The sequence below is a fragment of the Crocuta crocuta genome, unplaced genomic scaffold (genome assembly GCF_008692635.1).
Source record: "Crocuta crocuta isolate KB4526 unplaced genomic scaffold, BGI_CrCroc_1.0 scaffold165, whole genome shotgun sequence".
Classification (NCBI taxonomy): domain Eukaryota; kingdom Metazoa; phylum Chordata; class Mammalia; order Carnivora; family Hyaenidae; genus Crocuta; species Crocuta crocuta.
The window spans coordinates 4,078,190-4,097,124 of record NW_027530502.1 but is presented as its reverse complement, the minus strand read 5'-3'; the positions used below and the strand labels follow the sequence as shown (position 1 = coordinate 4,097,124).

Here is an 18,935-nt window from a genome sequence, read left to right as displayed (position 1 = left end):
AGCTGGTTTTTTGAAACAATGAACAAAATTGATAAACCCATAGCCAGACTTCTCAAAAAGAAAAGAGGACCCAAATAGATAAATCATGAATAAAAGAGGAGCGATCACAAACACCACCACAGAAATATAAACAATTGTCAAAGAATACTATGAAAAATTATATGCCAACAAACTGGACAATCTGGAAGAAATGGACAAATTCGTAGACACTCACACACTACCAAAACTCAAACAGGAAGAAGTAGAAAATACCAGCAAAGAAATTAAATTAGTTATCAAACATATCTCAACAAATAAATGTCCTGGGCCAGATGGCTTCCCAGGGGAATTCTACCAGATATATAAAGCAGAGTTAATACCTATTCTTCTCAAACTGTTCCAAAAAATAGAAATGGAAGGAAAGCTTCCAGACTCCTTCTATGAAGCCAGCATTACCTTGATTCCCAAACCAGACAGAAACCCCCACCAAAAAGGAGAATTACAGGCCAATATCCCTGATGAACATCAATGCAAAAATGCTCAACAAGATACTAGCAAATTGAATTCAACAGCCTATAGAAAGAATTATTCAGCATCATCAAGTGGAATTTATTCCTGGACTGAAGGGATGGTTCAATATTTGCAAATCAATCAATGTGACACATCATATTAATAGAAGGATAAGAACCATATAATCCTGTCAATTAATGCCAAAAAAAAAATGGACAAAATACAGCATCCTTTATTACTAAAAAACCCTCCAGAAAGTTGGGATAGAAGGAACATACCTTAACATCATAAAAGCCAAATACAAAAGGCCCTAATACCATCTTCAATGGGGAAAAGCTGAGAGCTTTCCCCCTGAGATCAGAAAAATAACAGGGATATCCACTCTCACCATTGTTGTTTAACCTAGTGTTGGGAGTCCTAGCCTCAGCAATCAGACAACAAAATGAAATAAAAAGGCATCTGAATTGGCAAAGAAATTAAACTTTCACTCTTTGCAGATGACACAATACTCTACATGGAAAACCCAAAAGATTCTACCAAAAAACTGCTAGAGCTGATACAGGAATTCGCAAAGTTGCAGGATATAAAATCAGTGTACAGAAATAGGTTGCATTTCTATACACCAATAATGAAGCAACAGAAAGAGATATCAGGGAATCAATCCTATTTACAATTGCACTAAAAGCCATAAAATACCTAGGAATAAACCTAACCAAAGAGGTAAAAAAAATCTATACACTGAAAACTATAGAAAACTTATGAAAGAAACTGAAGAAGACACAAAGAAATGAAAAAACATTCCATGCTCATGGACTGGAAGAACAAATATTGTTAAAATGTCGATACTACTCAAAGCAATCTAAGTATTCAATGCAACCCCTATCAAAATAGCACCAGCATTCTTCACAGAGCTAGAACACACAATCCTAAAATGTATATAGAACCACAAAGAACCCAAATAGCCAAAGTAATGTTGAAAAGGAAAACCAAAGGTAGAGACATCACAATTCTGGACTTTAGCCTGTATTACAAAGCTCTAATCATTAACACAGTAAGATATTAGTATAAAAAAACAGACACATAGACCAATGGAATAGAATAGAGAATCCAGAAATGGACCCACAAATCCTTTGTCCTTTGACAGAGCAGGAAAGAATATCCAATGGAAAAAAAGACAGTGTCTTTAGCAAATGTGCTGGGAGAACTGGACAACAACATGCAGAAGAAGGAAGCTGGACCACCTTCTTACACCATACACAAAATAAATTCAAATTGGATAAAAGATCTAAATGTGAGACAAGAAACCATTAAAAGCCTACAGTAGAAAACAGGCAGCTACCTCTTTGACCTTGGCCACAGCAACTTCTTACTTACATGTCTCTGAAGGCAAGGGAAATAAAAGCAAAAATGAGCTATTGGGACCTCATCAAGACAAAAAGCTTCTGCACTGCAAAGGAAACAATGAAACTGAAAGTCAACCAACGGAATGGGAGAAGATATTTGCAAATGGCATATCAGATAAAGGGTCAGTTTCAAAAATCTATCAAGAACTTACCAAACTCAAGACCTATAGAAATTAACAATAGAACTCCCCCANTTATATGGAAACCAACTTGACAATAAACTATTTGTAAAAAAATAAAAATCAAAAAAATAAAACATCGAGCTTACTCACATTAAAAAAAAGACCTATAAAACAAATAATCTAGTGAAGAAATGGTCAGAAGACATCAAGAGACACTTTTCCAAAGAAGACATCCAGATGGCTAACATGCATATGAAAAATATGCTCAACATCACTCATCATCAGGGAAATACAAATCAAAACCATAATGAGATACCACCTCACACTAGTCAGAGTGCCTAAAATTAACAACTCAGGAAACAACAGATGTTGACAAGGATGTGGACAAAGGGGAATCCTCTTGCACTGCTGGGAATGCAAAATGGTGCAGCCACTCTGGAAAACAGTATGGAAGTTCCTCAAAAAATTAAAAACAGAATTACCCTACAACCCAGCAATTGCACTAGGCACTTTTCCAAAGGATAGAGGAGTGCTGATTCGAAAGGGCACATGCATCTCAATGTTTATAACAGCAAAATCAAGAATAGCCAAATTATGGAAAGAGCCCAAATGTCCATTAACTGATGAATGGATAACAAAGATGTGGTATATATATACATACATGGAAGGCTACTCTGCAATGAAAAAGAATGAAATCTTGCCATTTGCAACAACGTAGATTGAACTAGAGGTATTATGATGAGTGAAATAAGTCAGTTACAGAAAGACAAAGATCTTTATGATTTCACTCATATGTGGAATTTGAGAAACAACAGATAATCATAGGGGAAGGGTAGGAAAAGTAAGATAAAAACAGAGAGGTAGGCAAACCATAAGAGAATCTTAACCATAAGACCATAAGAGAATCTACCGAAGCCAAGACTACATTGTATGTTAGCTAAATTAAGAATAAGAGGGGAAAAATTCATAGTGCTAGGTGATTGGGAGATCTGAACAAAATTTTTATTCACAGGCATACTTACCTTCCTAGGAATATGATGTTCACAAAGACCAGATAAGATAAGTAATATATCAGACTGAATTTCCAAAACAATGGCTTCTTCTTTGTCATTAGACTTGGTTATTGTATTTTTAAAAACTCCTGGTGTGAAAAAAATTGAAAGAATTTAAACTTACTGGACATTGTATTTTTATTTTGCTCAATTACTGTTTTGAAATCCCTTCTTAAAAAAAAAAGAAATCCTCTATAAAATTTCAGTTAGAGCAACTATTTTAAAAGGGTCTGTTTTCATTGCACAGTTACCTAGAAGCTGTAGACAGAAGATGAAAAAAGGGATTCTTTGAACACTGAATACAATCAGTAGTCCTATATGTAGAGCATGTCTAGTACAGAATTAATGGAGTGACATTAAAAGATGCCCTAACAACCTGATACTTTGCCCAGGAAACAAAAATCTTTAGAAATATATAGAGTGCCATGAGGCTACTGAAAATCTATGACTAAAATGCCTAATCACTACTTGCTCATCTCCTCATGGTTTACAGGGTCAATTTTAGGCACAGGTAGAAGATCTCTCTAAATATGTGTTCTCTTTCTGTTACTTCTTTCTGCATTTTCTCCTTATGTCTACTTGGAGGTGGCTTCAACAACTTTAGATAGCAGTATTCCCATGTCCTTTGAAATCTTTCCCCTGCTTCCAATAAAAATTTAGAAAGACTGGAAAAGAGCCACAATAAAATTCTGCCTCAAAAAAGGAGTTTTCCTTCAAGCTTTAAATGAGGAACAAAAGTCATTGCATCTGTGTTAAAGAAATCATTGGCATTAGCAGGAAGTGGTGGAGTTATGTTCCAAACAAAGCAAGAGGGCCATGGAAATCACAGCTTATTTCCATAGCTAGCCCTGAAGAGATGATTTTGGTCCCATTAGAACAAAGGTCAGGTGCAGGGTCAATCTCTAGGGGGCTAGTTGAGCATGCTGGAGGCCCAGTTCAGGAGCATGCCAGGGACAGATGAGCCAATGCTTATGAGGAACATGTAGGAATCCAACCTCATTAGTCAGAGGTTAGCTTTTCTTTTCTAGAGGATTTCATTTTCCTTCCTACATGAGGGCAGGTATGTTACTTTCTCTGTTGTCTGCCCCACATGTTATGTTAATATTGAAATATTTCCTTCATATTTCAGTATCTTTTATTTCCTTGCTTTTATCCTCCTTATTCTATTCTAAGTCATCTATTTCTTCCAGATTCCTCTTCCTAATACATCATCATTATACGTAACTTCCCTCATCAAAACCACTAATGACTCCCCATGCCTAAAGACAATACTATTCAAAACTCTTTCTAGCTTGGCTCCTGACTAGACATACTATCTCTCATATTACTTGTTTTCATAAAACATTTTTTCAATTTTTGTGTTTTATTATTTTTAAATTGAAGTATAGTTGATGCATATCTTCAGTTTTATGAAGACTTCACTTAAGCTAGCTCTGAACACATTATCGTACATATTTTAGCACCATGTCTCTGCTCATGCTGTCACCTTGCTTGAAAAACCATCTCTTCTTTTCCCTCTCAAAACTAGCTTTACCCTCATACCCAGGCTCAATAAAGTTTCCTGTCAAGGTAACCCAGCCTTGATTACTACTGATACCTCTTACTTTCTGTGGTATTTACTCTCCGTATTATTCATCAGGGGCCTTACTGATGGTGTTGGGTAACATACTATTTTTCTATGATATATATATCTTGTCTTTTATTCTCATTAAGGGCAAGGTCCTGTGCTTGCACAAAGAATATTATAAACATTTGCATTTACAATGCAATTACTATTTGTTGAGCAAACTATTTGTTGAGCCCTCTGTTGAATTGAGTGAGAGAAGGCCACTATTGCCTCTAAGAACTCACATGATGAAGATCAGCTTCTTTCAAGTTAAAGGCCAAAGATCTTAAGAAGAATCCTTCTATATTTGTTTTCCCTTGTCTCTACCCCACTTCCTACCTAGGTATGATTAAGACTCCTTCCTGGACATATGAAAAATTGTATTTTCTGGACTCCATCCAGGTAGGCTGGAACTGTAACACTGAGTTCTGTACAATGGAATGTGCAGAGAAGTGACAAAAATCTACTTTCAGGTCCAGTCATCCTGAGTAAAGTCATCAAGAGAGTGAGTGTTTTTGCTTAGCAGCCTTCTCAATATCCTCATTTTAAAAGGCACCACTATTAAAGGGCACCACTCCACTCCACTCCACTGATGATGGAAGAGTAGGTATTTTAACATTTAGAAGAGTAGGCATTTGTAATTAATTGACACCCAGCAAATTATCTCTTACTCATGAGGCAATTACTAAATTTGAATACGATCAGACTAACTCTTTTCAAAGTCAGGAAAGGTTAGGGCCAGAGGACTATTTATTTTTTAATTAAAAAAAAAAGGTAAAAAGCTTTTGTTAAGGTGTTCTGAATTTATACTGAGCTCACACATATGTACTTTGGGGTAAGGGGATTCAACAGTCAATTCTAAGTTGAAAATCAGGGATATGGGGCACCTAGGTGGCTCTGTCAGTTAGGCATCCAAGTGGCTAAGGTCACGATCTCACAGTTCATGGATTCATCTCACACTGGGATCTATGCTGACATCTCAGAGCCTGGAGTATGCTTCAGATCCTGTGTCTCCCTCTCTCTGCCCCTCCCCTGTGTGCTCTCTCTCTCAAAAATGAATAAACATTTAAAAAATTTTTTAAAATTAAGGATATCCTGATATTTCATAAGAGAAAAAATCTCTTATGTACATTTCTGTGTATCTCAGCATACTAGTGTTCTGGTATATCAGATACAGCGGAAAAATGAATGTTATCCTCTTCCTGGCCAAAAAGTGGTGATCTTATTAATAGAAAAATGAAACATAACAATAGCCCATTACAAAAAAAAGGTAATCCTAAGTGAACTAGTATCTGAATTAAGTAAACAGATGTTTATAGAGTGAGTGATCATGATGTTTTAGTTAAGACAAACTGATTTATAGCAAAAATATGAAACAAAATCAAGAGAATATTCAGAAGTTTCTAAGCTATAAAGACAAAATAAATTTATAAAAAATATTTGAAACAAAACATATAGTTTATAAACACTCTATTTTCATAAGTACACAAACATATTATGTTTTACCTATCAGTTGCTGAATTGTTCCCTTTTCACAAAGATCATTGTTTATAGTCTCATCCTCAAGGTAGACCATGGCTCTCAAGAGTCTTAAACTGTAACGCATCTGGGCAAACTTGTTGCCACGGCCACCTGTACCATGATAACTATTACCATGACTAAAGAAGGAGTCTGTGGAGAAATATTAATAATTTAACACTTTATATACAGCATAAAACATTTCAAATAAAATAGAATATATCAGATACCTTATATATTTACCCTTAATTTTAAAGAGATGTTAAAATTTGATCATACTTGTCTTTTTAGAGAAATAAATATTATCCCTTCCCCCTTCTCCTTCTATTCCCAGAATGGAAATATGCTTTAAAATTTTACACAAATGTATCATATTGTGTGTATCTGTGACAAAGTATTCACATTGTCACAAACAGACGGAAATCATTTAACTGCTTTCAGCATTCATTTTATAAATAAATCACAGTTTATCCATTCAGTAGTACAAAGTGCTAAATGAACATTCTGGTTCATGTCCTCTTATTCCGAGAAAGTTTTTGCCACGTGACACCAGAATCATATAGGGTACACCCACATTGAATTTACTTAAATTAGTAAATTACTTCCCAAAGTGGTTATATGGATACAATGTATAAGACCAATAGATTTTCCCCAATCTGTTAAATGGGAAATGATAGTTCATTGTTATTTGAATTTGCATTTCTCAGATTACCAATAGGGTTGAACATCTTTTTTTTTTTTTAATTTGAGATTTTGTCTGTGATTTGGCAATCCCTATTATCTGTATACTTCTCTACAGAGTTATTTTCTTCTTGAGTTCTTTATGAGCCAGAACTCTAATCCTTTCTTATTCATAGAGGTGGTAAATGTATTCTCTCAGTTTGTAGATTGTTACTTTATTCAGACTTAGTCATACAGGCATTTCTAAATTTTACATTATTAAATGCATTCATCTTCTGTATAGTTTAGGCTCTTCGGTGTTTTTTTTTTTTAAACATCCAAGTTAGTTAGCATATAGTGCAACAATGATTTCAAGAGTAGACTCCTTAATGCCCCTTACCCATTTAGCTCATCCCCCCTCCCACAACCCCTCCAGTAACCCTCTGTTCATTCTCCATATTTAAGAGGTTTTTATGTTTTTGTCCTTCTCCCTGTTATATTATTTTTGCTTCCCGTCCCTTATGTTCATCTGTTTTGTATCTTAAAGTCCTTGTAGGAGTGAAGTCATATGATATTTGTCTTTCTCTGACTTTTTTCGCTTAACATAACACCGTANCATTCATCCATCAATGGACATTTGGGCTTTTTCCATACTTTGGTTATTGTTGATAGTATTTCTGTTAACATTGGGATGCATATGTCCCTTCGAAACAGCATACCTGTATCCCTTAGATAAATACCTAGTAGTGCAATTACTAGGTTGTAGGGTAGTTCTATTTTTAATTTTGGGGGGGAATCTCCGTACTGTTTTCCAGAGTGGCTGTACCAGTTTGCATTCCCACCAGCAATACAAAAGTGATCCTCTTTTTCCACATCCTCACCAGCATCTGTTGTTGCCTGAGTTGTTAGCATCTGTTGTTGCCTGAGTTGTTAATGTTAGCCATTCTGACGAGTGTGAGGTGGTATCTCACTGTGGTTTTGATTTGTATTTCCCTGATGCTGAGTGATGTTTAGCATTGTTTCCTGTGTCTGTTAGCCATCTGGATGTCTTCTTTGGAGAAGTATTTGTTTATGTCTTTAGCCCATTTCTTCACTGGATTATTTGTTTTCTGGGTGTTGAGTTTGTTAAGTTCTTGATGGAGTTTGGATACCAACCCTTTATTTGATATGTTGTTTGTAAATATCTTCTCCCATTCCATCAGTTGCCTTTTAATTTTGCTGATTGTTTCCTCTGCTGTGCAGAAGGTTTTTATTTTGATGAGATCCCAATAGTTCATTTTTGCTTTTGTTTCCCTTGCCTCTGGAGACACGTTGAGTAAGAAGTTGTTGCAGCCAAAGCCAAAGAGGTTCTTGCCTGCTTTCTCCTCAAGGATTTTGATGGCTTCCTGCCTTATGTTTAGGTCTTTCATCCATTCTGAGTTTATTTTTGTGTATGGTGTAAGAAAGTGACCCAAGTTCATTTTTCTGCATGTTGCTGTCCAGTTTTCCCAGCACCACTTGCTGAAGAGACTATCTTTATTCCACTGAATATTCTTTCTTGCTTTGTCAAATATGAGTTGGCCATGTGTTTGTGGGTCCATTTCTGGATTCTCTATTCTACTTCATTGACCTGAGTGTGTGGTCTTGTGCCAGTACCATACTGTCTTGATGATTACAGTTTTGTAATACAGCTTCAAGTCTGGGATTGTGATGCCTCCTGCTTTGGTTTTCTTTTTCAAGATTGCTTTGGCTATTTGGGTCCTTTCTGGTTTCGTACAAATTTTAGGATTGTTTGTTCTGGCTCTGTGAAGAATGCTGGTGTTATTTTGATAGGAATTGCATTTGTATGTAGATTGATTTCTCAAATTGAAGCTGTTCATTATCTCTTTATCTCTCTCTCTTTTTTATAAAATATAGTTTATCGTCAAGTTGGTCTCCATATAACACCCAGTGCTTATCCTCACAAGTGCCCTCCTCCATGCCCATCACCCGTTTTCCCCTCTCACCCACCTCCCATCAACTTTTGGTTTGTTCTCAGTATTTAAGAGTCTCTTGTGGTTTGCCTCCCTCCCTCTCCTTAACTATTTTTCCCCCCTTCCTCTTCCCTATGTTCCTCTGTTAAGTTTCTCCTGTTCCACATATGAGTGAAAACATATGGTATCTGTCTTTCTCAATGGCTGGAGGTTTTAAGCTCCATGAAGGTAGAGGTTTTATTTATTTTAAACATAAATGTATCTTTAGCAGCTAAAACAGTATCTATACCTAGTAGGCATTCAACAAATATTTGTTGAATGAATAATTAAAATATTTCCAGGACTTAGTGTAATTGTTGGATAAGCCTAATGATACAAAAATTTAAATCAGATTATATGAATTTCTTTTACTGAGAGGTATGCATCAGCTATAGTTAGAATATTTACTAATGTGTCTGACTTTAAATGAAATCTCGGATTTTTTTCCTTAAAACAATGTATCTTCTTAAAATATATTCATGTATATGAATATATTTACATGAACATAAATCACAGGAAACCAGATCTATATTTTTATTTCTTTGCTCTAATTAGTTTTATTTCTTCTTCTATGCATATATTGAGAGTTCCATTGAAATTTATAAATTAGAATTTTGACAGGGATCACTCACCTTCACTCTCACACCATTCTAGGAAAGCAAGGACTCGAGCATTTCCCTGACACAGCATATACTCTTCTGTTAATAAAGGAGCCACTGATGACAAAGTGGCAATTGCATGCAGCTGTAATTCTTCATACTGTGCTGCAGACCATTCAATTATTTTGTGTTTCTCAGGCTTTTTAACATAGGTAAACAAAGCCAAGATAACTTTGCCATCAATTAATAGCTACAAGAAAGGGCAAACAGTACTTTATTAGACACATAATTTAAAAAATTTTATTTAATCTAATTAAAATTTTCTAATGTTATGTTTTATTATGATCTTTTAAAAATTTTCCTTCCTAAAGATCCCAGCCTATATTAAATAGCAAAACAAAAACAGAAAACGGCAGTTAGCTATGATCCCCTTTATCTGGGATATGCACTCGCTAGCTGACAATTGCATAAAGTATTAATTTTTTTTGTCTGTGCTGCTTATATATGTAATTTAGCTTCTGCCTATTATTAAACCACAGTAACGGAAAATTTGGAGCAAATAAACTGCAGGCATTTCTCTCTTCCCTTTATTTTTTGAAAAAGAAACATTTCAGAGTCAATTGTATACTATAAACAATTCAATTTTATCCAAAATAATGACTATAGCTAATTTTTAAGCACTTGCCAAATAACTTATACATTTTTTTCAACGAATGCCACTCAGATCACAAACTCTATGTATAATTACATGCCTAGAATTTTAAAATTGTACTGAATCCATTGTTTTCATAAAACAGAAAATGTAGAGTTATCATAATAGGACAATGTTGACAATTTATAATTGTCAATGCTATGACTGATTCTTTTTCTTTCTTTTTTTTTTTNTGCCCCGAGAGAGAGAGAGAGAGAGAGAGAGAGAGAGAGAGAGAGAGAGAGAATCTCAAGAGGGCTCCACACCCAGTGCAGAGTCCAACACCGGGCTTGATCCTACAACCCTGGGATCATGATCTAAGTTGAAATCAAGAACTAGACACTCAACTGACTGAGCCACCCAGGTACCCCATGGCTGATTCTGATTGATGCTTATATATGGTTCATAAGATAGCAACACACGATGTGCTATATTCTATTTAACTTTCTTTTCATTTGGTATTTATTATTCTATAAAGACTTTTTCACAATAACATCTATGAACTTTTTAAAATTTTCTACTAGTCCACATGATATGAACACAAGATGTACAAGTGAGAAAACAGGAATAAGAATAACAGCTAGTTCTAACATTACTGTAAGTACTAAGTGGATAATGTTTTAATTTTTTTAATGTTTATGTATTTTTGAGAGAGAGACAGAGACAGAGTGCAATTGGGCTGGTGCAGAGAGAAAGCAACATAGAATCCTAAGCAGGCTCCAGGCTCTGAGCTGTCAGCACAGAGCCTGATGCAGGACTCAAATTCACTGACCGCGAAATCACGACCTGAGGCAACATGGAGAGCTTAACCAACTGAGCCACCCAGGTACCCCTAAGTGGATGTTTTCAAAATGCTCCATGAATTTCAAATAATAGGACACATATTTATAATCACTACTCTTAATGGGCCACAGATACATGACATAGAACAATTAGTTGATTCCACTGCTCACATAGTGTTTTAAGAAGCTCACCCTAATTTTTATGCTATTTGACTCTGCTGTCAATTAAAATTGGTTTATAAATTGTAGTACACATTTTGTCTCTACAGCTATCATTTTAATAGTACAGTGGAGTATCATATAACTAATAAAACCATATTTTATGGAATGATTTTGTATTTTTGGCTTTTCAGAAAATACACTTAGGGGGTACCTGGGTGGCTCAGTTGGTTAAGCGTCCAACTTCAACCTAGGTCATGATCTTGCCGTTAGGAGTTTCAGCCCTGCATCAAGCTCTGTGCTGACAGATCAGAACCTGGTACCTGTTTCAGATTCAGTGTCTCCCTCTCTCTCTGTCCCTTCCCCACTTGCACTCTCTCTCTCTCTCAAAAACAAATAAACATTAAAAAATTAAAAAAGAAATACGCTCTATAAAGTGTATTTTTTATGTAAATAATAAAGTTATAACTATAAAGACAATTTTTCTTTTTCTGGGCTTTTGAGTGTGTGTGTGTGTGTGTGTGTGTGTGTGTGTGTTTCTCAAAGTGTTAATGCCAAAAAGATTCTGAGCTCTTTTAACCCTCATAATAATTCCATGAGGTAGGTGTTATCCTCATTTTGAAATTAGGATATCTGAGATTTACAGAAACTAAACAGCCTATGTGGTATCATGTTGCTAGAAAATGGCATCACTGCATTCTGCTTGACTAAAGCCTTAGCCATAATATGATCAGACTATTAGGCAGACTATTAGACTATTCAGCTGGATGGGTCTATATGGATTTTCTTTCATTTTTTTTCTTACTGAAGAGATTTTTTTTCTTACTGAAGAGATCTAAATACATAAATAAATCCGTAAGGTTCTCCTCCTTTTCTTTGGCTTATGTGGTTTAAATTTAGGTAAACTCACTGTTTATTAAACAGGTAAGCAAAAGAAATTTTGCAAAGATGAAATTCTGGCCAATATGAGTTACTTTCTATAGTAAACCTATGTGTGGATGAAATATTTGCAATCATCAACTTAAAAAAGTTATACTACAAAGTGAGGCATCTTAGCTTTGTTTTGATCGGTTTTTTACCTGTATAGCAGGTAAATCTTTACATAAGATCACAATTATATTGAATAGCAGTTTCTTCAACTCAAAATCTTCATAGGAATTAGAAAGCTTAAGACCTTGTACCAAAGGATTTTGACTTTTAACTGTTAAGAGGAAAAAAGAAAAGAAAAGCTAAGATAATGTATAAAAGTCATCAGGATAATTATAGGTTGAAAATTTTATGATCTTTACCTTCATTAAAGGTTGCAAATAGTATCAAATCCCTGGTAAAGCCACATTCCTAATAACAAATACACAAAAGGATGATTTAATTAGATGGAAGTTACATATGCCTATATTTACTGAATATTTAACTATATCAGATTTCCTTTGTCATTCATTTGACTTCATAAACCAATCATGATAGAAGGAGATGAAATTAAGAAGTGTATAGCCAGATAAACTTGTAATTTATTTAATATAAACTTACTTCTGTTGATTCTAAGAAATATTTTACAGTATTTTATGAATATTTTATAAGACATTTAAAATTTGGTAAGATAACATAGCAGTTCCTAGTTAACATGAAAAGCCCTTGAGAATAGCCAGAATTACAAACATTTCAACCTGAGGGAACTCATTCCTGACAGAGATATCCTAGTTGGTCTTTGTAATTAGGAAGAGTTTACAGGGGCAAACCCTGGGCTTTGGAGCTTGCAGCATTTCATTCCTACTGCTTTAGGATCCATTTAGTTTCTTTAAATGTGAAGATGTTATTTGACTCATAAAATGCACCTGGATGTTTGCAAGGATGCTAATGAGAACCCATTAACTAACCAGGGGCTTCCAGAGAAATATACAGGCCTACCCATACATTGCAGCCTTGACTAGGAAGCTATGGAGTATTGTTTCCCCATTTGCACATTATAAATTCCATGACTTTCTTTGTTGGGATCATTTGATGACCACTAACATAAGGCTGAGGGCTTCATCCCCAAATTTCTTTTAAGTTCAACTTAGAAAGTTTGTGGCTGATATGTGAATGTCATTGCCAAAGATCTCCTCTGGGGTGTCAATCATCAGTGGTGTCGGGGAGGCTCAGCTTCTGGGATGGCTAAGTAGCTCCGGTAAGAAACCTTCCTGCAGGTAACAGTAATAAACCTTGACCAAAATATAAAAACAATAGTCTTGTGACCAAAACCAAACAGATGTTGGAGGGGACTCAACTTTGAAGAAGGAAATGGCACTGCATGGGTTTCCCTTTTTTTTAAAAAAGTAGCTTTTAGATTGAGGCTAGGCCAGGCCCTAGTTTACACCTTGTATGGATGCTACAATTCAGGGTAAAGCTGTAATCTTAGTGGTTTGAAGACTTAGAGGGCAGCGGTAATCTCAGGGCAACTACTGCTACTGGAATGTGAAGGGAGAAATCCCACATAAAGGAGAGAGCATCAGAAAGGGACCTCAACTTGTGTGTATAAACTCCCAAATCTCTGGCTAATGCCTGAATCATTTCAGGGCAGGGAATTCTCAAGCATCCCAGGTAGGGCTAAAAGAAATGAACTCAGATTTGACCTGCCATCCACCATAGGGATAAGTAGTATTAATACAAAAAACGTAAATACTTTTCAGGAGTACACCAGAATCCACAGTATGGATGCTCATAATAAATCAAAAGACAGGAACTCTCAGCAGAAAAACAGAAACTATAAAAAGGAAACAAAAATTAAAAAAAAAAACTAAGAATATGTAACATCTGAAATAAAAATGTACTGGATGAGATTAATAACAGAATGAAGATGACAGAAAAAAATAAGTAAATTTAGATATATAGATCAATACAAATTATTGAATTTGAAGAATAGAGAGAAAAATTATTGAAAAAGGTCAATAGAACCTCATGACAAACAAACATGTAATATGAATTGCAAAAGAAGAGGAGAGAGAGTGGGGCTGAAAAAATACTTGAATAAAGGCCAAAGATTCTCCCAATTTAGTAAATTTAAATACTCAGGAAGCTCTATGAATGAACCTCAAGCAGGATAAACAAACACAAAGAAAATCACATCTTGGCGCATCATAGTGAAACTTTTGAAGACCAAAGATAGAGTGAAAATCTTGAAAAACAGCCAGAAAACAATGTGATACACTGCCTATGGGGAAACAACTTGAAATAATAAATATTCCTTATCAGAAACAACGGAAACCAGAAGACGCTAAAAGATAGAAATGTTCAACTTAGAATTCTCTATTCTGTGAATATAGATCTCAATAATTAAGGTGAATTCAAGATATTCTCAGATAAAAGAAACTAAGGGAATTTGTGCAGGCAGCCAGCAGATCTGCATCACAAGAAATGGCAAAGGAAATTCTTTAGGTGAAAGAGAAATGATGCCAGATATAAACTCATATCATCAGAAAGGAAAGAAATGTATCATAAATGGTAAATATGTAAGTAAATTATAAAATATGAGGAGAATCTCAAGTTCCCTAAAGATTTCAAAGAAGAACTGGCAGAGTCCAAGGATATGGACCTTCATGGCATTACAACATACCTGGGCATCACAACAAAGTTCATAAATATTACAACAGTTTAGGACTCCTTCCCCCGATACCAACTATTTCCACAATTAAAATTAATGCAATTTGAGTCATACTTACAATCATCGGTGCTCCAGGATTTTGAGCTATAACTGTAGTGATTACCAATATATCATTTCTAAGCTGACGATCATAATGACTAAAACCTCTCATAAACAGATTTTTAAACACTTCCTTCAGAGTCCTAGAAAGAAAAATCATATCTTTAAAACCTTATTTTTGTAAATGCTACTTAAGTATCTATCAACAAAAGCCCTCTTTTTATTTATTTTTTAGTGTTTATTTTTAAGAGATAGAGAACAAGTGGGGGAAGGGCAGAGAGAGGAAGACAGAGGATCCAAAGTGGGCTCTGCATTGTCAGCACAGAGCCCCATGCAGGGCTCAAACTCACAAACCCCAAGAACATGACCTGAGCTCAAGTCTGATGCTTAACAGACTAAGCTACCCAGATGCGTCTCCCCTTTTCATGTTATACTATTCATTTCAAAGTATTTGTAATATTTTCTACATTTCCAAATCTGCCTCAGATTCTAATCTGTATCACAAAAGAATCCATCATTCCAAATCTATACAAGGTGGGCAAAGTGACTGCTCTGTAATTCACATTAATTAAATATTAAAGATTAATTCGTATCATTTTCATTTTTAGGCTACTTAAAGGCTTTCCTTGGTTCTTAAGATTAAAAAGTCCTACACCTCCTTACCAAGGCTAATCAAACCTTTCGTGTTATGGTCCCTGCTAACACTGTTAGCTTCATCTCTCACTATTCTACTATTTTCTGCTCTTGATATATTGAATTTCTTCCATTTTTTAAATTTTGCTAAGTTTTATTGTCACCCCTGTTCTCCTGTCTAGGATGCAAAACTCTTCTGCATTGCCAATTCACATTTATCATTCAGGTTTATAATTTTTTTTAAATGTTTTTTATTTATTTCTAGGAGAGAGAGAGAGAGACAGCGTGAGCAGGGGAGGGTCAGAGAGAGAGGGAGTCACAGACTGAAACAGGCTCCAGGCTCTGAGCCGGCAGTCAGCACAGAGCCCGACGTGGGGCTCGAACCCACGAACCACAAGATCATGACCTAAGCGAAAGTCGGACGCTTAACCAACTAAGCCACCCAGGCGCCCCATCATTCAGGTACAAATTTAAGGTTCATTAGAAAGCATCTATTAACTCTAAATCTGTATCAGGTTCCCTGTACAATGAGCATTTGTTGCTTTGCCTTCTAGTACTCACTTGCTCTCCCTCTCCCTCTCCTTCTCATTATTATTATTATTATTATTATTATTATTTAAAGATTGTTTTTTCAAGCAATCTCTACACCCAACGTGGGGCTTGAGCTCACAACCCTGAGATCATGAGTCGCATCCTGTATTGAATGAGCCAGCCAGGTGCCCCTACTTGCCCTTAAGATAATACTCTTATTTCTAGATGGGCATTTACTCTTTCCCCACTTTTGGTCTTGCAAAGATGTCTTCAGCTTCCTTTCAGCCAGAACATTTCTTTGTCACTAGTAATTCATTCTGGAATGGCATATGGCCAATCCAGACTACTCAGGGCCAACAGGGGCTCAAATTGAAGAATTTTCTTTGGACTTTCAGAATGGCAAGTCTTTTCTGCTTGATTTGGGGTTGTGATGTTTTGAACCTACACTTCTTAGGTCTCACCATTGTGGATCTTGGGAATAAAGCAAACAGAGTGGAAGACTGCAAAGGAATAATGAGGGCCTAAGTCCTTTTATTTGCTGAGCCTTGAATACAGCTGCACAGGACAGTTTTATCCTTGATTTTGTAGTTAAATAAGCCTATAAATATCCTATAAGGTTTAGATCAGTTGGGTTGGTTGTGCTGATTCACTCTTTTCTGAAGAACATGTAGAACCTTGTGATCATCTCTTTCATAGCATTCAGTTGCTATTGACTTGTCTGTCTCCTAACATGATGCAAATTCCATGAAAGCGGAGACCATATCTGCATTGTTTTCATTTGTACTTTTACAGTCTAGTAGTGAAGTTGTCACAGAGCAGACAATGACTGGATGAATAAATGAATAAGTAACTTAAAGACTCACTTATATTTTCTTGCTAATGCTTATTGCAACATCTGGAAGTACTCAAAAATAAGTTTAGTGAATGAACAAATGAAACCGTTCTTTTAAATGTATAATTTTACTTTAAACTTATTCAGAGATGTAACATATTAACAAGACACTTTAAAAGCTTTCCACATAGAAAAAAAATGGCTTGCTACAGTGCAGATACATTTATACCACAGCATAAAAGTGATGTCCTGAAACATAGCCATTACACGACTCAAAAGCCTAATTAAATACTATTCAAACCAAGATGTTAGTGGTGTCACTGGCTATCATTTTAAGGTTAAAAAGCATTCCTATCTAACCACATACTTACAGCAAACATTCCAAGTTACTAAGCTGTTGTAGGATTTCTTCTTTGGAAGATTTTTCCAGTAAGTTCCAAAGTATTTCTGATGAACGAAACAGAAGCTGTCCAGAGGGATCTGGGTCATTGAGGTGAGCACAGATTCCACTGGCTGCTTGGGCTTTCATCATTAAAGTACAATTAACTTCTGAAAATAAATTTAAAAGTTATTTATGTTATATAGTCTTACATTGTTAGATAAAAACAAAAATAGTTGAGAATGAAGTATTTAAATAATATACAAACCAGAAGTTGAGAGGTGTTGCAGAGCTTTAAGTACCCAAAGCTTCTCAACAAGTTGATTTTCAAGTAAGGCCAATGACTGGACCATTTTTTTCGCCAGTCCTCCAACTTCAGCCATCTTAATCTTGTATGAAGAACTTGCTTGCTGGTAACCTAAAAACAATTAGTTAAAAAATATGTACAGTTATTTCACATAGCGATCATCTAGGTTCAGACAAAGGAATGAGTAACTTATTATTTAACAACACCAATAACAACTTTTAAAGTGTATGGCATTTTAAAATGGTATAGCACAAATACAGGCAAACTTTTTCTATAAAAAGCCAAGTAATAAGTATTTTAGGTTTTCCAGGTTATTAGGTTTCCATCTCAAATACTCAAATCTGCTACCATAGCACAAAACAGGCATAAACAATAAAAAAAAAGGTTTCCAATAAACATTTATTTACAGTGGGCTGATTTTGGCCTGGGGCCCATAGTTTGCTGATTCCTGGTGTAAAATTCGAAATAGGACCACATATCTGAGGGGGTGCATCTTAAATTCTAAGATAGAGGAAAATATTTCTTATTTGTCTGTAGATCTGCCTCCCCATAAAGAAAAATGGGATGATTACAAATACTAAATATTTTCACCATTTAAGTCAATGCATTATTTCAGTTGCTTTCAAGGAACAATTATGATGTGACATGACAATGACGTAAGTGAAAATATAATGCCATTTTGATAAATGCTAGTGAATATAATGGTATTTTGGGGTGCCTGGGTGGCTCAGTTGGTTAAGCGTCTGACTTTGGCTCAGGTCATGATCTCACAGTTTGTGGGTTCGAGCCCCATGTCGGGCTCTGTGCTGGCAGCTAGCTCAGAGCCTGGAGCCTGCTTCGGATTCTGCGTGTGTCTCTCTCTCTGACCCTCCTCTGCTCACGCTGTCTCTCTCTCTCTCTCTCTCAGAAACAAATAAAACATTAAAAAATAATAAATAAATAAATAAATGAAAGAATATAATGGTATTTTAGGAAAGTGTGATTCTTGGCGACACATAACAATTTCCTTCTGCCTTAGTTCCTATGAGAAACATTACCTCTTCTTTTGATATAGATGCAGCTATTTTCTTTCCTGGTGCTTTGAATTATCTAACTCCCTGACTTCTTGACTTTTGAAACCAACTAGATCCTTTGACTTTGCTGTAGTTCTGAGAGGTCTGTCAGTTTGCGTTATCTTTCTCAATCTCATCTCTGGCAGTGGAAAGACCCTATTCATTTCTGGGATGAAGGGGTTCTCTACAGTATATCCTAGTTACTTACTTTATGAATTTAAAAAGTATGGAGAAGAAAAAAAAAAGAGTATGGAGAGGAAATCAACAATTGCCTGTAATTTCACTATCAAGAGATAGTGATATTAACATTTTGGTATATTTCTTGCTAATATTTTAATGTATGCATATAATTTTAACAATATACTGTTTGCAGAATTTTATATTCAATTGCAGCCACTAAACATTTTTTTTTTTTAAATGTTTTATTTGTTTCTAGTTCCGAGAGAGAGACAG

At 35.4% G+C, this 18,935-nt stretch overlaps 1 protein-coding gene across 1 annotated transcript in view; it reads right to left on the bottom strand.

Annotated features, from left to right (window-relative positions):
- CFAP69 (cilia and flagella associated protein 69) overlaps positions 1–18,935 on the bottom strand; it is a 61,871-nt gene that overhangs the window by 19,640 nt on the left and 23,296 nt on the right. Inside the window, exons 7-14 of the mRNA XM_077766794.1 lie at positions 17,392–17,541; positions 17,116–17,293; positions 14,768–14,891; positions 12,362–12,410; positions 12,152–12,273; positions 9,474–9,690; positions 6,179–6,343; positions 3,037–3,155 (exon numbers count right to left, since the gene is read on the bottom strand). Coding sequence (XP_077622920.1) covers positions 3,037–3,155; positions 6,179–6,343; positions 9,474–9,690; positions 12,152–12,273; positions 12,362–12,410; positions 14,768–14,891; positions 17,116–17,293; positions 17,392–17,541 — 1,124 coding nt within the window. The remainder of the gene's footprint in view (positions 1–3,036; positions 3,156–6,178; positions 6,344–9,473; positions 9,691–12,151; positions 12,274–12,361; positions 12,411–14,767; positions 14,892–17,115; positions 17,294–17,391; positions 17,542–18,935) is intronic.